General features: G+C 40.3%; 3 protein-coding genes across 10 annotated transcripts in view; all 3 read right to left on the minus strand.

Annotated features, from left to right (window-relative positions):
- cita (citron rho-interacting serine/threonine kinase a) overlaps positions 1-3,235 on the minus strand; it is a 36,794-nt gene extending 33,559 nt beyond the window's left edge. For 6 of the 7 annotated variants that reach the window (XM_027279281.1, XM_027279277.1, XM_027279280.1 and 3 more), the window contains exons 1-5: positions 3,091-3,234; positions 2,727-2,849; positions 1,674-1,815; positions 1,001-1,176; positions 159-260 (exon numbers count right to left, since the gene is read on the minus strand). In XM_027279281.1, coding sequence (XP_027135082.1) covers positions 159-260; positions 1,001-1,176; positions 1,674-1,815; positions 2,727-2,828 — 522 coding nt within the window. In that variant the 5' untranslated portion in view covers positions 2,829-2,849; positions 3,091-3,234. Of the gene's footprint in view, positions 1-158; positions 261-1,000; positions 1,177-1,673; positions 1,816-2,726; positions 2,850-3,090 lie in introns of all 7 variants that reach the window. The other variant, XM_027279282.1, reaches the window with a different exon arrangement.
- A 1,373-nt stretch (positions 3,236-4,608) lies between these two features.
- Positions 4,609-6,497, minus strand: LOC104921054 (beta-crystallin B3). The gene is made up of 6 exons (XM_010733486.3): positions 6,360-6,497; positions 5,905-5,984; positions 5,698-5,813; positions 5,433-5,565; positions 5,214-5,356; positions 4,609-5,074 (listed from the first exon to the last, which is right to left on the minus strand). Exons 2-6 carry the CDS (start codon positions 5,977-5,979, stop codon positions 4,783-4,785), a joined length of 759 nt encoding a protein of 252 aa, XP_010731788.2. The 5' UTR covers positions 5,980-5,984; positions 6,360-6,497; the 3' UTR covers positions 4,609-4,782.
- A 475-nt stretch (positions 6,498-6,972) lies between these two features.
- Positions 6,973-24,574, minus strand: tnks1bp1 (tankyrase 1 binding protein 1). Of its 2 annotated transcripts, none has more exons than XM_027279375.1 (11): positions 24,298-24,574; positions 21,215-22,189; positions 18,756-20,214; positions 17,524-18,120; positions 10,586-10,698; positions 9,889-9,985; positions 9,552-9,696; positions 9,329-9,450; positions 9,041-9,237; positions 8,873-8,949; positions 6,973-7,902 (listed from the first exon to the last, which is right to left on the minus strand). In XM_027279375.1, exons 2-10 carry the CDS (start codon positions 22,177-22,179, stop codon positions 8,874-8,876), a joined length of 3,771 nt encoding a protein of 1,256 aa, XP_027135176.1. In that variant the 5' UTR covers positions 22,180-22,189; positions 24,298-24,574; the 3' UTR covers positions 6,973-7,902; position 8,873. The 2 variants fall into 2 exon arrangements, with proteins under 2 accessions (XP_027135176.1, XP_027135177.1); XM_027279376.1 differs by having other exon boundaries at positions 6,973-7,905.
- Positions 24,575-25,934: the final 1,360 nt, after the last annotated feature.

Consider the following 25,934-nt stretch of genomic DNA (forward strand, 5'->3'; position numbering starts at 1 on the left):
TGTTATACCCAACAAGTATGGCATGTTTACTACCCCGTTGCACTCCTTTAACTTATGGAAATTGCCAAGATTTTCCCAACATTCCTTCGACAAGGAGAAATTTATGTAACATAGCCATGTCAGTCCATCCTCAACATCAAAAAACCCTGCAGCCTCACCAGATAGACATGTTCTTTATCCTGGAAGGCATAGAGAAGCTGTGGGATCCAGGGACTGCTGTTCAGAGCCAGGATCCTTCGCTCCTCTTCATGAAAAACCACCTGGAGAAGAATTGGGAAAATTATGAACAAATTGTTACTGTGAGTAGTGTAGGCTATTAGCCACATCTGTCTAAAATACTGAGAACCACATAGCTTCACTGGGGTTTAAATGTAATCTTAAACTTTTGTATTTTTACTTTTTTACGTTTTATGAGTGTAATTTAAAATTCTGTAAAGTAATCACAGGTGGCATGAACAAATCATTTCTTGTTCACAGTGTTGCTCACTTCAGACCCTTGTCGCAGCTCATGTACCATTGGTGACTCAGATCTGTTCCATTAGTCACATGCCAGAGTACACAGCTGTGAAATAATGTACCCAAATTTTGTTTTGTTGTATTCAACCCTACAGCACCCTCCAGTGGGCCTTTTTTAGACAGCAACTTTGAAACACAGAAGTAGGTTAAAAGAAAATCCCCAGAAAAAGCTCTTCACTGCAGACATTTTGATTTGTCACAGCAGGAAAAGCACAGATGTGATTTATAATATTAGCAATGGCTATGTGCCCCAGTAAGTCATGACAGTGTGACAATGAGCCGGCATCTAGGACCCTGAAACTGTAACAGCTAAGAGGCATTTAGCATTTAGTCATTCAATTTATTATTTTCCAACTATGACAAATAAAAATGTCATCTCTATAAAAGGCCTATTATGTTGTAAAAACAAAAATCTAAACATCAACAACATATCTATTCAATATTTTACTAGCCTGTTTTAACTTACAAACTAGATGAATCTTACATTTTCTTGAGTGCGTAAAACTGTCTTGTTCATGACTTTCAGCGCACAAACATCCCCAGTGGCCTTCTCCCGGACTACTTGGACTTCAGCAAAGCGACCACGACCCACCACTGCGCGCACTTCAAAGTCATGAAGACAAGGCTGCAGGGCCTGTAGCTCTGAGACCATTTCCGAAACTGTTTGACAAGACACACACAAAACACACAGAGGTTTTACACTTATTGTTTCTGAGAAATTAAGCGAAACAACTAGGATGTAAAATTGTAAATATACACAAATAAATAGGTCATAGTCTGTTAGAGATATGCAGTTACATGATCATACTAATGGTATCAGTATTTTAAAAATTATTTTACAATCATGGGAAATACATACATGAAACACATTAGTATAATTTGGATAATCTATATTTGCTAATTGTGGAATCTGAATTTTAGGATGATGGCACTTTATGCTGCAAAGACTGTTAACTAGAAACAGGATAAAGGTTTTATGGTTTTCAAAAACCACAGCTCAAAAGAAAGCATGTTTTTAAAAGCTGAACTAATTATATCAATTGATACAAAGTGTATCAACTAATGCGTACAGAGGGAAAAATACTGGATTAGCCACACACACACAAAAACAAAAACAACAAACAAAGAAATTTTACAAGTGTAAAATGTATGCTTACACTTATTGACAAAGTTTGCCACATGATGTATCTTCATAAGGTCTGGGGAGTTGCACTCTTGGTACAGTAGCAGCAGGGCCTCCAGAAACTCTTCCCGACCTATAGTGCATCCTCCCTGCGGCCCACACAGGCTGAGTCGACCCTGGAGACAACACATAAACACAGGAAAAGGAAGTCAGCTACTGGAAGTTACTGTCGCTGGTTTTAACCCTAGAACACTAACCTTGGGTGAATTTCACCCACACAATTCTTGTCATGTGATTTTCATTGTGTTGCTGCTGTCTGAGTTGCATGGGTCCTTGGGTAGCTTCAGGCTGCTCACTGATGTCATTAATGGTATGTTTGTTTCCCTCCTCCCATCTAAGAGGCATGCGTTTGGGTGATTTTCACCCAACGTTAGTGATAGAGAGTGCCATTTTTTGTCCGTCTACAATTTGATGCAGAAAGACTGTGCCTTTACCAGACAAGGCTCACATGTCGCATGAATGGGTGGACCAAAGAACAAGTTCCCAGCTCCATTTTTTTTGTTAGGAAATTTCTCATTAAGGATTACCTGATTTTTCAATAATTTTGCTGCCATTTTAAAGGGTCCCCAATGGTACCTTTTTTAAAATTTTATGTGATATTGTATATTGGGAAATTAAAGAAGAGTACTACAATTTGGCATACAGTGTTGTACTTTTACATAAATTGATGAAAACTGCATTTTATTCATTTCATTACTTTTTGCACATTATTTAACTGTAAATTTGATCTTTTATATACACCTTTAATATATATAGTTTATATATATATATAGTTGTTGTTGTTTTTTTTGTTCATAATAGATGGTGACTTGTTTACATATGTTGTTTTTGTTTGTTTGTATACTGGAGTATTGTAACAAAAAATAATTTCCCCCTGGGATTATTAAAGTATTTCTGATTCTGATATTATATCGGGCAAAATATACCCGACGTTAGATGATGGTGTTACTAATTTTAACGTTAGTGATCTGTGGTTAATGTACTGTATAAAGTATCTAAAGCATATTAATAAGCTTTAAGACTTTACCTGGAACAGCTGGTTGAGCCTGGAGCTGCGGCTGGTGATGGGGTCCGCAGAGGACGGCAGCGTTTTCAGGCTTCCCTGACTCACGTATTTGAACTTCAACATGGCTTCTTGACAACAGATGACCTGAGCGAATGAACACACAGTAGGTGGAGGTGAAATGAAGTAATGTGGTTAAATGTAACGCGTTAGCGGATTGATGATTTCTCCGACGTCATTGTGAGGTTACAAACTGTCAACAACGCGTGCTGTACGTTAACGTCGGCTAGCGTTAGCTAACGAGCACACATGAACGTTAAAACGACGCGCACGAGCATTCTTCAGTTATATTTCATAAACAAAAACAACACGGAGTGAGCCTACTCACCGGACTGCCATTCAGATAGCTATAATTTAGTTTTATTACACACACAGAGGCATTGACGTGGTGGTGAGCACACTGCTCTCGGTCAACGTTGCTTCCGGTCAACTTTCAAATTTTGCGCGTTTGCCGCCCACCTCGCGAGCCTGCTGAATGACGGCGGCGTCTGATTGGATCACGGGAATTCTACGGGGCGGGTCCTGTTGTTGTTTTAAACCAATCACTGATGTTTTCACCCACCACCACAACAAGGAGAGACTCCATTGAAAGCCTCTCGTAAAAAGAGATTTCTTTTTATTCATAGAGGAGAAAAGAAACCAAAAGAATATGTGAACATATATCAACTAATAAACGGCGGTGAGCCAGTTAGTATCGTAGAGTAACAATAAACAATGTTTCATCTGACAGAGGCAGCTGCTGATTATCTAAAATACCATCTGTAACCACAGGAGAAAAGGGGAGGGTACTGTACTTTCTATTTTTGGGGTAATGTTTAGACAGCAGAGGAGGACCTTACTGTTTTTCTTTAGCCTTTTGTTGCAAGATTTATTATATATAAAAACAAACCAAATAAAAACTATTAAAAGACATTAAAAAAAGATGGTTGTCATGTCAGGCATGACGTGCTGGTCATAAAGGTGCATTTGCATTTATTGTTTTCCTCCTCACCCTCAAACTTGTTACTAAGGTCTCCCAGTTGCTTACATGCAGATTTTATTAGTTATTAGTGGGTTCAGCTAATCTTTGACACTTGTTGATTCAGCTTAATAAGTCAAGTTTATTGAACTTGTTAAGTCCGTTTAACTTGATTTTACTTTTTATTAAAAAAAAATAGGACTCAACTACTCACATTTTAAGGCAACGGTAAATTACATTGAATGAATTAAATTGGACCAACTTAAAATAATTATATATATATGTTTTTTTTTTTTTTTAAATATTCAAATTTGGTGAAAGGATTTGTGCAAATTGTATCTCATAGCTGATAATGCTATGTGGGCAATGCTCCCAGTCAGTACTGTAATGCAAATCTACTTTAAATTGAATTTATCAACAAATTTGTGGCCAAGAAATTATGGTCTGCTCCATGAAATTACTGTGTCAAACCTCTGTTATTTCAGGAAGCTTTGAGAAAGATTCCTTGGGTATTGTGCCTTTTCTCTTTTTTATTTTTTTGTCATCACTGTTCTGAGGGCTGTGAGTCTGTTGCCAATTTGTGCCAGAGTCAACTGGACTAAGAGGCACTGACATAGTTTCTATCATTATTATTTTATCTATTTTTTTGGGCTTTCTAAACCTTTGTTGTGTAGTGGCAGCTGAAGGGTGACAGGAAATTGGGAAGAGAAAAAAGAAGAATGACATGAAGCAAATGGCCAGAGGTCGGATTCAAACCCTGGGCCACTGTGGACTGAGCTTCTGTGCATGGGGCGCACACTCTACCAACTAAGCTAACCAGTGTCGCCCATAGTGTCTATCATTACTGTGAAAATATATTTAAAAAAATGAATATAAGATAAGACAAAATCAGGACCAAAACCTTTATTTCCAACAGATTTACATATTTTATTGTCAGCTCCAGTTTTCCAAAATTGCATGTTCAGATATTCTAGGCTAACACGGGGCGTAGTGAAGAGACTGAGGACTGGCTGACTGCCTTTAGCCTGCCCAGTTGGTGTAGGAGGTGCTGGAGTTGCTGTTTTAAGGTTGGGTTTGAGTTTGGGCTAAATTGGTGTTGGCAGTAGGATTAGGGACGGGTTTAGGGATAGGATTGGTGGCGGGAGTAGGAGCGGGAGTGGGGTTGGGAGGTGTAGGTGTAGGTGTAGGGGCAGGGGGAACATAGCACCCTCTCTTGTGCCACTGCATGTCTCGTATACGTCGGACGGACTGGATATGAGGTGCAGTGGCTCCCCAGTCGTTCCAGTGCTTGAATTCTCCATTCTCAAACACATACTGACGCCCTCTGTAGCCTGGATACATGTATCCCACCCACCTTCAGAGGGAAGATAAGTAGGAAAACGTGGGAACAGGGTTACATAATAATGGCATGCTTCTAAAAATACACATTCATTAAATACTCTATTCTACATATACTATAACAAATATCTATCACTGGGAAGGTTGCAGCTTACGTTCCATTGATAGCCTTAACACTGGCCACGCGGTCCTGGAAACCATGAGCCCACAGACTGGGGACGTCTTCATCAACAATCTCCATCTTTCTACCCTCAAAGCCTGCATTCTCAAACAGGTGCAGCTTATGATCTTCACTGTCCTGGAGAGAGAAACAACAGGTTTGAGCATGTCTGACAGGAAGTAACATCTGCTGAAGTTACACTGATAATACTGACCACTTTCAGAGGCTTGAATGAGCTCAGGCTGTAGCTACTCTGGCTGTTGGTCCAGGTGCTCCACCGAGGATACTCTCCTTTCTCCAGCACAAACTGCTCTCCTGCAAAACCTGGACGCTCAAACCCCACCCATCTGACAATACAAAGAAAACGCATTATATATAGATGCACACCTACGTCCTAAGCAAGGGAAACAACTAGAAAACAGGATACAGATCCAGTAAAAATTGAATGGACTTGATGAAGGGGAGAATGGATTACTCACGGTCCTGACTCCACAATGATTGAACCAATTCTCTCTGTCTTTTCAAATGCATCTGTACACTCTCCAGACAACTCCACTTTTTTTCCACGGAAGTTCTCATACTCAAAAAAGGCCAACTGCAAGACAGCAAAAGTTCCAATTCATGCTGTTCATGTTTCTGACTTATTCTTATTTCAACACATGCAAAGTTCTTGTTCATTTCGGTACCTTATATGTGGCTCCAGCACCTCCTTGGCCCTTGTCTGCTGGCAGTTGCTCTGGGGTTACTTGTTGGTCTGTCATTGTCCCTTTACAAAGCAGAGGAATTATATTGTTCAGAGCCATACTTGGTGACATTAGATACATTTTTTTTTTTACTCTAAAGTTGTTAAATTCATAGAAGAAACATTATTAAACTTAAAAACATGGTCACAGGTAGGTCTTCAAAAAGCTGCAGACACAGCACAGATGTTTCCGTTTTATCACAACTGCTTGGTTATAATTTTGTTGTTCACAAATGTAATATATCAGCAAGACATTTGCACACTTTTATTTGTATTATTTGCTAAAGTAACATATAGTGCACAAAATGCTACTTAAGAAGCAAGCATTCAGATGCAGTTAGAAGAGGATCATCTATCTCACCTGACAGAAAGAGGGATGATCTTAAAAATTTTTTTTACCTGGATGGCTTGTGCCTCACTGCACCACGTACCAGCCACGCTCTCCGTCTTTCCTCTTTCTTTTCTCTCTCTCCTGTCTTTCTCAGTGTGAGGGTGTGTGTGGATGTGGAGGCCTGGTGAGCATTTGGTGGAGTCCAGTGGGGGTATTTATGGTTTATTTCTGGCCACAGCAGCAAAAAGCCTGTTGATGCAGCAAGTCTGTCGCACCCATTGTGTCCATCACACTGCTTCTCAATAGACTTGCCCCTCTGTCCCTGGCACACTGGCAAACGTTGCCCAACTCTGCCCATGCTGCCATCCTGACCATGATGCTACAGTGGGTACACACACTGACTGCCTGCCAAGAGAATGAACAGAGATCAGTCTCACTCAGCAGTATTGGCCCCACCCAGCTATCTTGCGCTCCAGCTTCCTGTCTTCTACCTGTTTCTTTACCTTTCTCTTCATCCAAAGCCTCCAAAAAGCTGCATCCAACTTTGTTGCTTATAAAACATGAATGAGACTATGCAAATATTTGCAAAATTGTGTCTTTAAACTTACATGCAGGCATATGCTTTGTCCTGTTCCACTGCCGCCTACCTTTTTCCCCATAAAAAACACACACTCGTTTGCATTTCATAGAAAATCTTTTAATAAAATTCCCTCAATTTCCTCTTATCATACAGTATGTTGATCATAAATGATTACAGCATTGACGACATGTGATTTCTTCAACATTAGGCACACAGGCACAGAAAGGAATGTAGAGCAGATGAATGCATTTTTCTCAGTTAAAGACTTTACAAAACACCCTTCCTGATTCTGTTACAACATGTCCAGTTTCCTCCCGGCTCCCTGTTGATGTTCAGGTCAGTGATGGGGTGTTTTAATAAAATCATACGTTTTGTGGAAACTTACTTTAAAGAGAAGACAGACATTTGGTGGTGAAATGGATAGAAAAGTTCCCATGACCATGTTACTACAGTTAGGTACTTGATGATTCTATTGCTTAGATGTCTTGTATGGATGGTAATTTTAGTTTGTTATGATTTTTCTTAAAGTGCTTAAAGGTTTACTTGAGATCATCATGTGATTGGAAAAGAGAACGTAAAAGGCTTTTTTTTTTCTTTCTTTTTTTTACAATTTAAACTAAACACACATAAGGTGCAATCCATTATTTATATTCAGTATTCTCTGTACATACCCTGTTGAAGGCCTAGTGTCATCAGTCCCTGTCAGTATATGACAGACACATTCAAACAATAAGATCAATCCATGGCTTTTTCTCTAGATTACACTGGGGTATTCCCCCTCCATTGAGCCTCTGTATAACAGTGGATAAAACACGTACTTAACATATCACATTCTTGGCACCTTTTTTTATTTACAAGATACAAAAGTTTTTGATGATGTTCAGCAAAAGCCTGATTTCCCCTCCTGAACATTTTAGGTAAGACCCACAATAAGGCTCTCCAGGTTCAAAACGGGGCAATCATGGCGAGGTGTTCATCAGCAGCAGCAGCTGAGCTGGATTGATTCGTGCTGAACAGCTAGGGAACAATGTCTGCTAAAGGAAAGAAAGAAAGAAAGAAAGAAAGAAAGAAAGAAAGAAAGAAAGAGAAATTACAAATCACAGACTTTATATAATATATTGAACATTTATCACATGTCATTTGTTGGATAAGTTTATCTGCAAGTACTCTACACTACCATGAGCACATTCATTTTTAGCATGTATGGCCCAACTAGCACTCAAATCCATAACCCTGTTACATCAACATGTCCTTATCACTCAGCTGTATGTAAAGGTAAGAGCAAAATATAGCTGTGACCACAGTTCCACAGATAAGCATGAAGCAAAGCAAACTGCAGTCAGGTGTAATGAGGATGTTTGTACCTGCTGTACAATTTTAATAATGATAAGAGAAAGCTTTATGGAGATGTGGCCCACTTCCTGTTTTTGTCATTGCTGTCAGTTTAGTCTGAGTCTACATTATGTAACAGAAAGTTTAAACAATTTGCCTTTATCGCAGACCTATTAAGCTGTCTTGTTTTATGACTCACAAGCAAATTATTCCTTTTAAATAATCACTTCACTCTTACAGTAATTCATGGAATAAGCCAAATGTCAAAAATGTTTAAACTTTTACGTCCTAAAATGCATATGACAAGCAATTTAGGTTCTATAAGCTCTTATATGCTTGCTAAAAATTATATAAAACTGTAAAATTCTTGCTAAATAGAAAAAAATCATTAGATTCCAAAAGATATTTACTTTTTTCATACATACTGAAAAAAATACCATCTGTGAGTGGAACCTTTGACTGATATGTTGATACTGATTATAAAATGTAAAGAACAGGTACTTGCCCCCCTTTTGAAGTCTATCACAAGGCAACAACGGAACTCATCTTTTATAAATACAGTATAGCAAGAACTTATGATTTTAAGTTATTTAAATGTATACAATATTATGTAGATGACACTTATAAAATGTCTACAAAATGTATTTTAATTATCATCTTGTCACTCACCTCAAGTCTCAGCATCATATTGACTCAGACGCTTCTTTGACTTCAATTCTTTCAGCCAAGCGGGAGAGGAGGCAGCACTGAATAATATACAGAGATGTACCCAGTGTTTAATGATTAATCATCATTTCTTGGATTTTAAAATTCTGTACAGTCGTGTTCTTTTCTTACCCTCCATCCGAGCCGCCTATGGGTGGCAACACTCGTGCAGCCCCAGCAAGATGAGGGGCAGAGCGAGGAGAGCGGGATGGTTGCGAGGGAGATGGTGCTACTTCCTCACGACTTTCGTTCTCTTCTCTCCGCTTGTGTTTCTCACTTTCCCCTGCTCCACCAGTTCCTCCTCCACCTGTCCTCTTTTTTAACTGAGCCTTGGGAAGCAAGTTTAAATGCTTAACTTTAAATACTGCCTGTTTTTATAACATTATATATTAAAACAACTGGAATACTGAGAGCACTTACAATTAAGGCTGTGGGGCTCAAACCAGGGAATATAGGGACTTTCTGAGAGGTGGGAGGAGGAGAACAGACAATCTTTGATTTAGGCTGCTCCTCCTCAGAGTCTGACTCCCTTTGCTTTTCATCTAAAACATAAAAAAGATCAGTTAAAACATGCAACAAATTAACATTTCCAGACTGCCTTTCTCCTGTAATGGATGCATTTAAAAAAAGATGCTATAATAACCTGTGGAGTCACAAGTCCTCCAGTCTGTGCTCGTGCTCGGACCCAAACCTGCACGGAGTGAGCGTGACGGGCGCGATCGACTTCGCCTCTTACCCAGATCTGCCTTCGACTTCTGTATGCTGCTGTCGAGCAGAGGAGTGGAGCTCTGTGCACGGACACACATAGAATTAAATACCATTGAATTTACAGGTGTGTGTTAACAGATTATCACCTGCAACAACGGTGTATATTTTCCCAGGTAAGTATGCAAAATAACAAGCGAACTACATGGTAATGTTTATACCAGATGATACATATGTCACAAAGGTGGGAGGACAAGTAAGAAAGAATCACCAACCTCAGGGAATGGAAACAGCTCTGCCACTATGTGGAAATCAGTGGTGTCTAAGTCTTCAGTGGAGACTTCAGTAACTTGGTCAGGGACAGGCTTTGGACTGAAGAGAAAGTCAGCTTGTGTTAGCACTAAAACATGCTCTTTACATGCTTTGTATCAAGGTTCAGAAGTAATTTTAGTTACATTTCACAAAGCTCGACTGCTTTCTGTGTTACGCTCTATTAACCACAAGGGGGCACATTGGAGCTCAACTCTCTTAGTTTATATTACATTTTAATGTAATTTAACTTGGTTATGCCGTCACAGGATTTATGTTTATGAAACACAAATTGCATGTCTCATTAGGTTGAACACTTTCATGGATTTAAAATCATTTTGGTTTCACATTGGAATATTTGCTGCACTAAATACTCCACTGACAAAGAAACAGGTAAACTAGGCCTACACCTTCAGGCTATTTACTTTATTACTTGAATGTGGGATAGCTATAGGGCTTCTATTTTGTAGGTGTGCTCAGTTTGAATCAAATCACCTCAATGTGAAGTCACACCTTCAGCATAAGACACAAAGAACTTAAACCTGTCCGATCCTGTCTATCCCCATCAGAATAGATGTACGAATTGAAGCAGAGTAAAGAAACACTGTTGACGTCAGGGTGTTGTTTGGTTTTTATTGTGTTATAGTGCGACCTCTTACGTACCTGTCAATTTCAGGTGTCTGTTCACAGGCCTCATTCTGCTGGTCTGGCTCGGTGTCTAACAAAGCATCAGTGTCTTTGTCTTCACCGTTTTTGCAATAGTTGTTAACCTGCGTCTGAGAGACAAAAAGACAGACAATAAATTAATTGGGAAATGAACAAGACAATTATAAAACAGAACCAAATAAAACATTTCATATTGTGAGATATATTCAAATAAACTCCAGTTTCATGTTAAACATGTGCAGATATCCACCAACTCTACTCTACCTAACTCTCAGCTGGATTGACTGTTGCTTGTATAAAATCAATGTGACGTGAAGTTTCTTTTGATCTGTAAATCTGCACATTGTGCAGCTGAAGCAGGGGAGAAAATGGACGGTGTGCTGAGCCAAGATCACTAACTACAGAGGGAGAGAGGACTAAGGACCAGCCAAGCATGCATCTTTTAATGAGCCGGTCACAGAGGCTGGGCTGTCCTCAACAAACACCATGAGCATGTGTATGCACGCACAAACGCTGGCTTACACACCTATATGCCTACACATAGACACACCAAACAAACTCACGTTGTCACGCCCCCATACTGACTGGAATTCATTGGTGCACGCACGCACGCACGCACACACACACACACACAAACAAACGAAAAAACAACTACTGTGCACTTCCTAACAAACCTTTCTTTAAACTCACTTCACATTATATCAAAGGGCACATCCTATTTTTGTGTCTGATATTGTCACCTAGCTACAAAACAACATTCGAGTAAACACTCCTGGCCTCCATATAAATTCATAACCATCTCATCTCCTTCAAAAGTCCATTTATTACTCAGGACTCACACAGCAGCTTCATTTGCACGATGCATGTTATCTGGCAACATCGCAGCATGAATGAATAGGCTTCTGGTAATTTTCCTACAACCACAGACAGTGTTTAGTTGCAGAGAAAAACAAAGTATGTTCTAACAGAGACACAGTCTCTACAGTGGTACAATTCTACCATCATGTTTTTATCCTGTATAGCTTTATTACAGAACTCCAATGTTAACTCGCATATTTTGTCAGTGCATTGTGTGACTCTAATATCTTACTTTCATACCAAACAGCTTCTATAGAATTCAAAAAGAAAGTAAAACAATAAAGTAAATACTTCCTTTTTTGCCAGCAGTACAATACAACAACAGGCACAGAGAAAATGCCAACTTCACTTCAAGTACCAGTACAAGTGGAATGAAAATACTATTCCTTAAAGAAGTGAAAATAGATTTTTGACAATTTGGAGGCAGCAGAAGAAGTTTTAAACATAAAGATATTTTAACCATATAAAGTTGCTTATTTGCAAAATCTCTAGAAGATAGAAAACAACATTTGCATTAATTTGGAGTTGACAGATTCCATCATTCACTCTCTTTTTGTCTCTGCTTTGGCCTCCATTAACTTATTTGGCTTTTTATCTGCTGTGGCTGAAAACAAAGTGGATGAAGGTGAAGGGTCGTAAGGGCAAAAAAATGAGCTTAAAGGCTTCATCAAGCTGAAGATAAACTGTGATTTAGAGATACATACACACTATGAGACTTCACCACCTAAACCTATGTGTGCCAGTACAGTATGCTCAGGAAAGCAGAGGATGTGCAAGTCAAAACAGAGTCAGCTTGATTATAGTTTACCTCCATCGCATTTTTTCAGGCAGTGGAATGTGTAAGACAGCTTGTAGATCAGTGTAGTGGATATAATAAGATCATAACAAACAAATAACTGAGATTCTAATCCAGAAAAATAGATAAGGACTGACAACAACACATCACCCCTAATAAAGGAAAGTGATGGATCATCAGATCAAAAGTGGAAATAGCCCGCAGGTTGTCTTTCAGGCTTTTGTGTCTCCTGTGCACATTTACCCACATATATACACACAGACACACACACACACACACACACACACACACACACACACATTTACACTCACATGCAGGCAGCAGCCACAGTAAACACTTCTAAACTACCTAGACAGACTTCAGCATGCATATGTCTCAAACAGTGCCTCCTGTATTGCAGTTGGCAAACAGAAATAAATTGGTTTTATCTTCGAAGCAGATAATGATAAAATATCACAGCAAGGGATTAAAACACACAATATCAGCTATATGTATCTGCTACGCTGTTTCTGGCTTCATATTTTCTGTTGAACAAAAGTCAGACACAGACACAGGCATAAACAACCACACTTGGATAAACCCTGTCTAACTGTGTCACACTTTGTTATAGCCCTCTGCTTTATCTCTGACACACACCGCTGACACAGAGGGAAAGGGCATGCAAGTGCACTGATAAAACAATACACATGGAAAACTTTATCAGATAACTGTGTACTTCCTGAAACGAACTGCCAAAGCCTGCTGCACTTTTTTTTAACATTTGCATGGTTATCTTTTAACACATGGGTGTGGAAATATGGAAATATTACACTAGAGAAGGGTGGGAAATTAGCAGCAGCCACCAGCCGAATGCTGGTAAAATATGCAGGTAGCTGGTAGACACAAAATAATAATTTACTATTGAGTGGCGGTCAATGCCTGCTAGATGTGAGTTATAAAGTTAATTTTCCACCCTGGACAAGAGAAAGAGTTGGAGCTTTGGTGCAAACTGTAAAGAGCAGCTATCCCCACAAGTCTTCATTTGATGAACCCAGGCCATAAAGCTGCATTGTTCATGAATTAATTAATGTCAACTGAAATGAATTAGCCAAACCTTTAAAGGCCATTCATGTAAAAAAATATTAGACATTTAACATTTCTATTCATTAGAACTTGATGTGATAAAAGAAGATATCTACTGGGTTACTATAATAGCTCTTACAGAGCAGTTTTCACTGGCTCTCCTCTGCAGAGTCTGTCGACTCCTGATGGAGAAGTGACGCAGGGATCTCCTGCTACGTCTGGCGAAGCTACGAAGCGGTGACATGGCTCTCTGAAACCTTTCACCTCCACCTCCACCTTCTTCTGCTTCCTCTTTAATCTCCTCTTCTTCCTGCTTCTCTTCTGTGGTACCCCACACCAGCTCCAGGGCTCCTTGCAACGAACGGCGCACGCTACCCACCCAGCCCGTCAACTGCAGCTGGGCGGCAGACAGTTTCCCTCCCAAGTATTGCATGGTTGAAAAGCTCACACAGCTGGTTGTCCAGGCACCAGGGTCACCATGGAAACTGGGTCACTGGAGAAACTGAGGTTTTAGCCTTGATGGTATTTTGTGGGTGAGTGAGAAACCTAGGTCTGTAATTTCGCTTTCAGGATGTAAAAAGAGCACAAATGATCTTTTGTGAAAAAGTTTCTGACGTCATACAAAACAAGATATAGTCCATATTTCATTTGTTCAGGATCCATCCTCTCTTTCCATATTTGTACGATTCATTCAAACTTCCTGGAACAGTCTATTATTTAATGACAGTAAAGAAGGAAATAGTCTGTCCAGCCATGTGTTTGCACTGTGTCAACACTATCCCACTGCAGCATTTACTATGATGGATGTGACGTCTTAAACAGCAGCGTCCCAAAGAAAAACATCATTACATTGAGATCCTTTTAAAAGTGACTGACTGAATCAAAAATGTCCTCTTTTCTGCATCAACTTTAGAAGTACAAAAAAAGTTGAAAAAAAGCTTCTCGTCCCGCACACAACAATTTTAACAATTACCTCTTTTCATGTGCACCCTCTGTCTTTCTTTTGCTGAGACTTGTTCTGCCACAGTCAAGCCTGTTTGCTTGTGTACCTAGATCACAACGCGACTCCATTTTCCATTGAAAAAAAAAAGAAAAAAGAAAAGCAGCGTGGGAAATATGTGCCACTCTAAACATCCAAAGCCAGGTAGAGAGAGATAGATCACCCCTTTATCTCCTCTAGACCTGAATGTTTTCAGAGGACGTCAAAACAAAGCGTAGGTCTGTGTTCGGATGTGGAAAATCCCGAGGGGAGGAAGGTGCGGCAGGCTGGGCCAAGGTGCTTTCAGATCCTCCCTCCACTGCTCTCTTCTTGTTGGTAAATGCAGGTAACTGAATGAACCGGGTCTTTGTGAGAGAAGAAGGCACAGGGAAGAGCAGAAAACAGCAAGACTTTTGGAAAGCTGAGAGACGGTTTGAGCAACAGGACAACTGAAAGAATGGACAGTGGACAAGTTTCTTGTCCGTGCTTAGCCCATCCTCTTTTGTGTGTACATTACACACAAGTGTGTGTGTGCATGTTTGTGTGTTAGTGTGTGCGTGTGTGTGTGTGAAGAGGGATTGACAGGCTCTCTCAAAACGGGGTGGAGAGACTCAGTAGAGAGACAGAGAAAGAGAGGCACCATGTATGGACATTCTGACATGCTTCCCAGTTGACCAGATCCAAATGAGGACACGATGACCACATAACACCCAGGCTTCTTCTGATTACAAGATCTATCCATCCATCTGTCTGTCTTTGAGTCAGTAGCCTGGACATTGGTGCACAGCTTGTGTTTGCCCAGCAAACAATTTCCTCATTCTTCTCTGTCAAAGAAAAAAGATTTTCTCTGCCAAACAAATGTGTCTTAGCTGTGCGGGTTGTTTTGCAGCATAAAAGGTTACATGTTTAGTGTTAATCTGGACATATTATTGCAGTGTCAGGTGCTCTGAACGAGATAAACTTGTTGGTTTCCGTGGCGCTGAATAAGGAAGTGCAGTTTTTAAGAGCAGCAGCGCCTCTTAGTGGTGAAAACAGGGCTGTACTCCCACAATCCCAACTGGAAAAGCTTCAATATCAATGGCCTTACTGCAGCTAAGTGGTTATGTACAATGCCCCCTTTAAAGCAGCTCACTGGTTTGTTTGCTTAATCATGCACGTAGCAAACAGAAACGCAATATTACAAAGGCGTACACATACACTCGTGCAGTTAATGGCTCAGAGTTCAGTGTTTTCATTATCTCTGCAAAAAATGTTGCATGTTCAAACAGGTGGTGAACTGATCTGTCTTGACTGGCATGGCCAGTTGAATTGTTTGTGTTTGCTTCCTTCTCTCTTTTTACAGTAAACTGTGATCAAGTTTCCTTGTCATTATATGATTCTTTATTGTTTTTCATTTTATTATATAATGTGCTTGACCTTGCACTTGAAATAGTGTGTATGCTCTTTTAGGTCTGCTGTTGGTCTGTAAATTGTTTCTCTATTACCTTTAATGAGACTGACATTGCTAAGATGACTAAAACTTCCCAGAAACATTAGCTGTCAATTACATCCTGAACTGATAAGGACCATTTCTTTCAGTCAGCACAGCGTTGGCGTTTATTTTTCGGTTGCCAGAGAAATTCACTTTATGTGACATGGTTTGTTGACTGCAGCTGTACTACATCTTCAATGGACCCTTAAATGGCAATCAGCTGAAGCAAAAAATAAACTTTATATTAGAAACAGCCTTTTGATATTATGAAATTACTCTTATCATATAATATATTAGAATATTTTATACCATCTTCAGTCACCAGCACTCTCTGGCTTCATTCTAAAATAAAGATCTTAATGACCTACGACTGGACACAAGCAAATTAATGAATTATAAAATGGAAAATATATTTTTATTTTATTTTTTTTACTTTTTACTTTACAGAATGTAAAGCTTCAAAACATTACATAAAGCTTTTAGGAGCATTTTTTTATATTACAATATCATTTAATATCTTGATATAGTAAATTCTATTGAAAATTCATTAAGAAACTTTTGGGTTATATAATATATAAGAAGTGAATCAAATGGTTAGCCTAACAATATACATATCAGTCTTGACACTTAATACCTGACCCACAGACCTTGCATTTTACAAAAACCCTTTCAAATATTTTTTATCTGTATGAGCGTTCTCTCAAAACTGGACTGATCTATTACCAATAAGCTTTGTACTAAACATGTGCTGCTTTATTTACTTCAATAAACGGTAGTCATTGCAGCTTTCTATTCAAGTGGTTGGTTGGTTAAATTTACTGCAAAACCACGACAAGCACTAGCACTTACTCCTATCTGCAAAGACTCACCCACAGCTCCTCAAAGTAATCCGTCCAAGACGACCATGTGAAATAATTCATCCCGCCTTCATATAACCATGCCATGTCTGCCTTTGATTTTGTAAATAAATGTTTACGCTAAAATAAGAACAAAATCGAAAGTAGAAGAAAGTGATATGTAGGGCTGATGTACAGGAAGTCGTAACCTCATTTCCTGTTAGATTTCTTATTTTCATAACCATGCGTCTACACCACCGCACAGAGAGCTCATACTGTTTGATGTACTATTACAGTTGCCTGAAAGTTTCAAAAGATGCATTATGAACTGGGAGTAAATGAAAATACTGAACTACCCTTGCAAAAAAAACCTGAATGTACGTGAAAGATGGAAAGGAAATTCACTCTTGATAGCACACATTGAGAGCCATGCACATTCACAGCTATTATAATCTTTTTATCGTCACACCTGCTAAGTCAACACCTATCTCTAACACTCTGTGCTCCCTTTCTTTATTGTATAAAATAAGCCGCTCACGCTGTCAGAAAAGGCAGATAAAACTAGTGACAGAGCACGTAGATGTAGATTTCATGACGCGCTTTTTTGATTACTCAATGTCACACCTACACACACACACACACACACACACAAATGCACATTTGTAAGCTGTGACTGAATCAGGGTGAAGCAAGTATGACAGGATGTTTTTCCTTGTGCTACAGGAATGACAATGTGCTGGTGCAGGTGAGGTGTGTGTGGCTGCCAGGCTGATATTATTCACTGGTGAAATAACCACATTTACATGTACTCTCCTGTCTCTGTTCTTAACCTCACCCTTTCTGAGTAAGTGAACAATTAACCCTTTCATAAAACCGTGTTTGTGTTCACAACAAGAAAATCTATCCCCATGTCCATACAAAAATTGCATTTACCTCTTGCATGTCATCTTCTTCTTTTACTTCCTCTTCCTGTGTCTCATCCTCTTGCTCCCTCTCTGTCTCCTTCTCTTCTTCCTCCACCTCCATGAAGATGAGCTGTTCCTCCTTTGGCTCCTGCTCCTCCTTCTCCTCCTTCTCCTTCTCTTCCTCTGGACTTTCCTGGGATAATATAGGCTCTGGGCTCTCTGGTTTTTCTACCTGCTCTGGCACTTTATTTTCCCAAGGGCTGAAATACAGGGGCACCAGAACTTCTGATTCGTCTTTATCCACAGGTTCAGCTGCCCAATTGTCGATGACTGGACTGGTTTCTACTTTGGCCTGTGAGCCCCATCTCTTTGGTTTGACTGAAAAGTCGTCAAAATCAACCTTGATCAGAGGCGGTTTAACAGAGAAGTCATCGTAAACAACTTCAATCAGACTCTCTTCAGGCTTGTAGGTTTTTGCTATGGGGGAATATGGTGATGGTGACTCTGGAGGCACATCTTCAGAGTCAAAGCTGATTAAATTTGGCTCATCCACCGAAGATTCTACTTCCGTGTTGGTCAACAAATCCCTTCCTCTCTTTTCCTCCATTCTTAGCCTTTCTTCCATTTCTCCCTTCCTCTCTTTTCCTCCATTCTTAGCCTTTCTTCCATTTCTATATGCCTCATTCTCTCCATCTCTACTCTTTCTTTCTCTATCTGCCTCTTCCTTTCCTCTTCCTTCCTTTCCTCTTCTCTCTGTTTCTCCATTTCTATTTGCCTCATTCTCTCCATCTCCTCTACTCTTTCTTTCTCTATCTGCTTCTTCCTTTCCTCTTCCTTCCTTTCCTCCTCTCTCCGTTTATCCATTTCTATACGTCTCATTCTCTCCATCTCCTCTACTCTTTCTTTCTCTATCTGCCTCTTCCTTTCCTCCTCCCTCTTCTCCTCTTCTCTCTGTTTCTCCATTTCTATTTGCCTCATTCTCTCCATCTCCTCTACTCTTTCTTTCTCTATCTGCCTCTTCCTGTCCTCTTCCTTCCTTTCCTCTTCTCTCTGTTTCTCCATTTCTATTTGCCTCATTCTCTCCATCTTCTCTACTCTTTCTTTCTCTATCTGCCTCTTTCTTTCCTCCTCCCTCTTCTCCTCTTCTCTCTGTTTCTCCATTTCTATTTGCCTCATTCTCTCCATCTCCTGTACACTTTCTTTCTCTATCTGCTTCTTCCTTTCCTCTTCCTTCCTTTCCTCCTCTCTCCGTTTTTCCATTTCTATACGTCTCATTCTCTCCATCTCCTCTACTCTTTCTTTCTCTATCTGCCTCTTCCTTTCCTCTTCTTTCCTTTCCTCCTCCCTCCTCTTCTCTTCTCTCTGTTTCTCCATTTCTATTTGCCTAATTCTCTCGTCTTCTCTTTCCTGCTGCTCTCTCAGCTTCCTATGCCTCTCTCTTTCCTCTGCCTCCTCTCGTATCCTTTCTTTCTCCCTTTCCTCTTGTTTGAGTCTCTCCTCTTTCTGCCTTGCCTTCTCTCTGTCCTCCTCTTTCTGTCTCTGCCACATCAACTCTACCTCTTTTTCTCTTTCCCTATCTTCTCCTTCCAACCTTCCTGCCTTCTTCACCCACTCTTTTTCCCACTCTTTCTCTCTTTGTTTCTCTTTATTCAGTTCCTCAACTCTCAATTTTGCCTCCACTCTGTGTCCCTTGTGTTCGTGAATTGCTCTCTCCTCCTCCTCTCTCAGCCTCTGTCTTTCTCCTTCCTCCCTCAGCCTCTCCTCTTCCTTTAATCTCTCTTTTTCCCTCTCCTCCTGATCTTGTTTAAGTCTTTCCTCTTTCTGCCTTGCCCTCTCTCTTTCCTCTTCTCTCTGTCTCTGCCACATCAACTCCATCTGTCTTTCCCTCTCCATCTCTTCTTCTTTCTGCCTTTCCCTTTCCCTCTCATCTTCTTTCAGCCTTTCTCTCTCCCACTCCTCCCTTTGTCTCTTAATTTCCTCCTTCTTCAGTCTCTCTCTTTCCTTTTCCTCCGCTTCCCTCTGCCTTGCCTTTTTTTGTTTCTCCCTTTCCTCTTCTTCCTCTTTTAGTTTCCGCTCCTCTTCTAACTTAAGCCTCACCAGTTCAATCTCCTCCGCTCTCCGCTTTTTTTCAAACTCCAAATGTTTCAGTTGTTCTGCTTCGAGCCTTTGCACCTCATCATCCTTCTTTTCAAGAACTCTTCTGTAGACAGGCACTGAAATGGCAGCATCTTCCTCAGCTCCATCCTCAGAAGCATCCTCTCCTTTTTCTTCTTCTTCTTCATCTTCTTCTTCGCTGGAATCAGACGGTGAGCCCAGGACAACTGGAGGTCCACCATCATCTCTCTCCACGACACCAAAGCGAACAGAGCGGCGTTTCACGTTGTCCCTCTTCAGACCATGCTCACCACTCTCACTCGCTGAGTCTCCCTCATCAGTGACAGTGTGGCCTGCAGATAGGCTGCGTTTGCGTAGCTGGACATCACTCTCTGTTGATTTGTTCTGTATATGTTCTCCTGACGTCTTGCTTGGACTTTCTGATGACTTATCTCCAGTAGGAGCATCTTTAGTTGTTTTCAGAGGGGTCTCTGTGCGTTGTTCAGCAGGTGAGACCTTTGAGACAAGATCACCCACCGCCTGACTGGATGATGTCCCGGCTGCAGGAGGTTTAACAGGTGGCGTTTTGGGTGTTTTCTCTGCTGCTGCAGCAGTCACTGGCTCACTGTGAATGCGGAGGAGATAACAGTAATTCAAGGGGGAAAATGGCAGTTTGATGATCCTACTTGCTTTAAAAGAATTGTCCACAGATTGATAGCAGTGCTCAGACCTACAATTTCAATACACCCAGGCTAAAGACATGTTAAATACGAAGCTACATGGCTCTGTGCAAAGTTTAAGAGATCTCCCTGCCAGCACATCTAAAGCTCAGTAATTAACATTTTCATTTAATTTATGCAGAAATGGAATGTAAAAATTACAAATTGTGATTTTTTGAGTAGTTACATGCTGGAACAATTTCTTGGCCTGATGCTGTGACTTCCTGCTGTGACTTCCACCTTTTCACTCCAGTGAAGATGCAAAACTCTAGGTGTTAATTATGTGTTTTAAAGACTTTGGGCAGGCTAGCATTTCTTAATATTCCCAGCCTTTGTGCTAAGCTAATAATAATAATCCACAAATCACACTGCTAACAGGTTTTATATGAACTATTTCTTCGGGATAAAGATCTTCCGACTGCTGACAGTGAAATCTAACTTCAGCAGTAAGTGGCCTGGTTTGCATGCTTATCTAAACATTGTTATTTGAGGACACAAATCTGGCCACAATCTTGATATTGTAAGCAATGTCATTCATTCACCACATGCCTCTTAAGGTCCACACAGTGTAAGCAGCAAGAAGGTGCAAATGAAACAGTGCTGGTGTTGTTCCTGCCTCAACACTTCTAAACTTGCACTCATCTTCCCATGATTGTTTGGCAGATGAAGCAGAAATACTTTATTATTGAGCAGAACATCAAAAGTTATAAATGTCTACATGAAAACACTTCTGTTCACATGAGATGAACCTCAGATAATATACCACTGGGCAATAAAACTTAGTCTAACATATGTCTTTAACCTTAATAAACTTACTTACACTGCCTTGATTACACTTGAAAGTTACTTCACTCGTGTCTTAACATGTTACCAAACACAAATAGCATGGGTGAAAGGCTCACTCACCTCTTAGAGCGAGTTCGTAGTACAACCTGAGGCTTCTTCTCAACCTTGGGACCCTCAGAGCTCGTTTCCGTGGCCCAGTTTTTGATTCTCGCCTTTACACCTCCTGTACCATTTATCATTTCTGGCTCCTCTCTCTTTGTTGGGACCTCTGGCTTCGATGATGAGTCAAACAGAAGACTGATCCTGCGTTTTATACTGCCTCCTCCATCGTAATCCTCCTTCAGTCCAACTTCATCACTCTCTCTGTTTGATGGCTCTGATGTTGTCAGGCTCCGCTCTGGAGCTGAAGACTCTGGCTTGTTTGCCTCCTCTTTGGTGCTGGTTGTAGAGATGCTAATATTGGGCTGTGGAGGCAGAGATAGACCACCTGATTCAAACTTCGAGGTGAGCTCCACAGAGAGGCGATTCCTGGTGCTGGCCCGTCGATATGTTGGATTGGGTGAAGAGGAAACTTCACTTCCTGATTCTTCAGGCTTTTGGACGACAGAAATTTCATCTTCTTTCTTTTTTCCGTCTTTCTGTTCTGAGTTAGTTACAATATCTGTGGGTGCTTTGTGGTTTGTTTGGATGACGTCGTCTCTCTGGATCGACTTGGGTGTCTCTTTGAGTGGAGTGGTTTGTGGGGCTGGATCTGATTTTCCTACACTTGAATCAAGAGTATCTTCTCCATGTGGACTCACTTTGCTTTCTTTCGTCGGTTTTGGTTGATCCTTGGTGAGCACACTTACAGTGCTGGGTTTGGAATCAGGGGTGGTGGATTGCTGAGCAGGGGTGGGCAAAGTCGGTTTGGGGACACTTGTGGCTTTAGATTTTCCAGCCTGCTGTGGCGTTGTCTTGGACGTTGCAGTGACCGTCTTGGGAGCATTAATGGAGCGGAAGGTGGTGTTCTTCTGCAGCGAGAAGGGTTTTGGAGTGAGCCGAGGTTTTGGAGCCAGAGTTGGCTTGCCACCAATGGAGCTCTCCATTGCTGAGTCGCTGAAAGAAGGAGAGAGGAGGTGAATATGAACTACATATTCCCATTGAAAAAACACACTCTCAGCTGAGACTTAGCCAGTCTGGTCGGTCTAGATTTTTGAAAGCATAGTATCTCTGTAGCGGCAAAGACAAACAAATCAATCACACGCAACAAATACCAGAAACTATGAAACGTCTACCTGCCAAGATAATTTCCTTACTTAGGTTTCATCCTAAGCATATTTTTTAAAGTGATAAAAGTATGTTTAAATACAATTTCTTTCTCACAGTCATGATCTGACCTGTCATTGTCATTCCTAAGGGCTCTTTTTAATTTGTCCAAATCTACATGAATAGGGGGTATCACATTAGGATGGGTACATAAAATGTACAAAGAGCCTCTGTATTGTCCAACCAGTCACAATTATTATGGTCAGACTATTTATCAAAACATGGATTAGATTTTATTATTTATTATTTATTATATATCAGATAAAAATACCAGACCCTTCACCTTATCTGACTGGTTATAATTTTAACCAGTCAGATAACTTATAAATCTTCTTCTGTGGATGTTTAATAACTTTATCATTACTTCAAAGTTCACCCAGCAAATAACAGCCCGTGGTCATGTGATTAGGTGACACAACTCTCTTCAACACGAGCTGTTTTATACATAGAAAATGTACCATTAAGTCTTAGAAAGTAAACGTATACATTGCTAGATGATAACATTTATAGACATGAAGTGTCATATTACTCTGTTATAATAAGTGGAAATAAAGTGAGCTGCCATACAGTGTACAAATGTACTAAAACAGGCCGATAGGAGGCTGACATGTTGACAGAGATTGGAGCAGGCCTGATGACTCATCGCACGCATCAGAAATTGGGTCTGCAGGGAGGACACAATCACCAAACCAGATCTCCAATTGAAGTGAAACCAGTAGATGATAAACACCACGTTAAGTACTGTCAAATGGGCACAGCGAATGTTCACAAACAAGAGGCCAAATTTACACACTGTGTAAAAAAAGAAAGAAAAAGAGAGATACCAGTAATGTTTCCAAATTTGCTACACCAAAATACCACAGGCATTGTATGCAACATGTGATCTGGTTCAACCTGTAAGACTTTTGCACAAACCGGTAACTCCACACCCAGCCAGCTCAATACTGTTCATTTCAGTATGTCAGCAAAATGTTCACTGTGACAGTCTCGGAGTATTAATCCACAGCTGGTTAACATAAACAGTTTTGAAGCCAGACAACTCTCTCAGTGTGTGCACTTAGGTATTTCTGCATGTGATGTGTTTCTTTATTAATTAAATCTTTTTTCTTTTCTTTTTTTTGCTGCATTGCTCAAACAAGACAACACCTCTGGGTGTGCATGATATTGTGTAATGGGATCAGAGAGACTCCTCCAGCGGTGTACAACACCCAGTGAGGTTTAAATAATTGTGTCCTGTTTGTATCTGCACCCCCTCCTTGTTTTTCTTACAGCTGAATTCCTAAGAAACAAACAGTGTCTGGCAGATGTAGCTGTATCTGACGGATGGGTTTTTCTGCTGCTTATTTAGGACACATTCATGGACTGAGGAGTGAAAATCATTCTGCAGCAGCACTTTTTTTTTTCTTTATCTTTGTTTGCCTGTTACCCTGCCAAGGCTAACGTTACACACGGTGCCTCTCCTTTTGATGTCTACCATATTATTCATTTACTTATTTGAGTGATGCTGTGAGCTCACCACTAAGTTTATGACCAGCCTAGTTAACCAGAGAGAGCCAAATATCGCCATATAGTGAGTTGTAAACGGTGACGATGAACGTTATATCAGCACATATGTTTAATTACGGGTTGTTAATAAGTCACTCATAAACGCGTCAACAATGAACTGCCAGTCGTTGAACCAGCGGTGTGTCTTCTGCAGCTGGACAAAGGAAACTGGGATAAATGTGAGTAACTTTACGTTTAATTCCTGTTGTGAGGATACATGGATCCTCACAACCAACACACAACCAAATATTTACGTCACATAAACAGTAATAAACATGGTGCACCTGCTTATACATAACTTTTCCACTGTTGCATATATTCACATAAGTTTTTTTTTGTTTTTGTTTTTTTACCTTTTGTCTTCACGCAGTCATACAGGTGGGGGACGGAAGGAAGGAAGCGGGAAGAAGTTACAAAAGAAAATTGTTCCTCGGTTTTTCCGCGACCGTCTCGCCTGCTGAGCTGTTGTCAGAGTGTTTTTTTCAAGTCATTCACACTAACGAGACGTCAGACTGCTCCTACGCCCAGCAGACACTCCCTCTGCCCGCCTCAGGTCGAGCCACGCTGCTCCCGGTCAAGTCACACACGGAGAGACGCGATCAGACCGGAAGTACCCTCGGTTTACTTAAAAATTAAAAGCACGACACATTTTGTTGTTCAAAGTTTAATTAATAACTCATTATCACTCAGGTAAGAGAGCTGATTATGGTCCTACAAGAGAGGTCCCAACAGTAGTGGATGCTGTTTTCATATCACAGGGTGCTGTTTTTTTTCCTCCAAGAAAACATGGGGTTATCAGGACAATCAATGAAAGACGTTTAGTATAATTATTGTAGCCTTACTTCAGTCTGGTGTTTTTACAGTTTTTAAAGAAAAAAAAGGGCCTGTAATTACAGGGAATCTAGTGCATCTACCTTGACTGCTGGTTTCTTAAGTCACTGTAACTGAAAACTGAACAAGCATGACAAGAATGATCAGGATTAGGACTAACCCTGCTGATTAATCTGGGGTGAGCAATCAAACTATCTGTGGGGTTTAGGTATAGCCAGTAAGACATAACAAATGAATTCAGGTAGTGAGCTGTAGTGATTCATCATAATTCAAGATGACGGCAGAACAGTATTTGTTTTTATTTTGAATGTTTGGACCGGAAATGATTAGTAAATGTCTTGCAGCTTGACGGTATGTTGTCTGTGTGACTGGATAAACAGGTTCTGACTAAAGCGAAAAGCCACTTTACACACTGAAAAGGAATTGGATCCGTGCAGCTCTCACTGTTTGATGGAGAGTGCCGAGGCTCCATGGGGCATCCTAAAACAGCAAGAAGTGCCCGTCAGCTCCCACACACTAAACATTCATTTGCATAACACCTGGACCTTTACAGGGTTCATTTGCGTTGCATACGCATGAGGGCAGGGAACACCACACAGTGAAAGTGAAGTTATCTTTGACAGAAAATATTATGAGAAATAAACCCTATTTCATTTGTGTGGATAAAATATGGACAATGTTCTGATCTGCAAATCTGAGGTATTTTACTTGAGTAATTTCCAGGCCTGCCTCCGCGTTTCAGAAGTAAACACTGCATATTTTTAAATTCACTACAATTATCTCCAGTTTTACTAGTTACTTTACAACTTAAGATTTTTGCATACAAAACATATGAAGGGCTTATAAAATGTGTTTCAATCATATTTTCTGCTTAAAAATGTGGAGATCTGCTGCTTTTTTCTTCTAACTATTTAAAAATGATTTACAGTATAATAATTCTGAATTGTTGTGGCCTACTGTTTGAGATAAAGATGTCACTTTGGGCTCTGAGTGATTGCATTTCCTCACAGTTTTCAGAATTTGCATTACAAACCAATCCCCAATCAATTAATGGAGGAAATAATCAACTGATTAAACCACAATTTAAAAAAAAAAACATTCCTACACAACTTTAAGTACATTTTCTTGAATATACGTACATACCTTTGCTTAATATTAT

This window comes from Larimichthys crocea, chromosome VI (assembly GCF_000972845.2).
Source record: "Larimichthys crocea isolate SSNF chromosome VI, L_crocea_2.0, whole genome shotgun sequence".
Taxonomy (NCBI): Eukaryota; Metazoa; Chordata; class Actinopteri; family Sciaenidae; genus Larimichthys; species Larimichthys crocea.

Excerpts from the sequence above, each read along its gene's own strand:
- tnks1bp1 (XM_027279375.1), bottom strand. The coding sequence starts at position 22,179 with ATGGAGAGCTCCATTGGTGGCAAGCCAACTCTGGCTCCAAAACCTCGG. Across the intron at positions 20,215-21,214 it reads CTACGAACTCGCTCTAAGAG|TGAGCCAGTGACTGCTGCAG; the intron begins GTGAGTGAGCCT and ends CCGCATTCACAG. Across the intron at positions 10,699-17,523 it reads AAGAAGATGACATGCAAGAG|ACGCAGGTTAACAACTATTG; the intron begins GTAAATGCAATT and ends TTTGTCTCTCAG.
- LOC104921054 (XM_010733486.3), bottom strand. The coding sequence starts at position 5,979 with ATGACAGACCAACAAGTAACCCCAGAGCAACTGCCAGCAGACAAGGGC. Across the intron at positions 5,357-5,432 it reads CATTCAAGCCTCTGAAAGTG|GACAGTGAAGATCATAAGCT; the intron begins GTCAGTATTATC and ends TTCTCTCTCCAG. Across the intron at positions 5,075-5,213 it reads GTTAAGGCTATCAATGGAAC|GTGGGTGGGATACATGTATC; the intron begins GTAAGCTGCAAC and ends TTCCCTCTGAAG.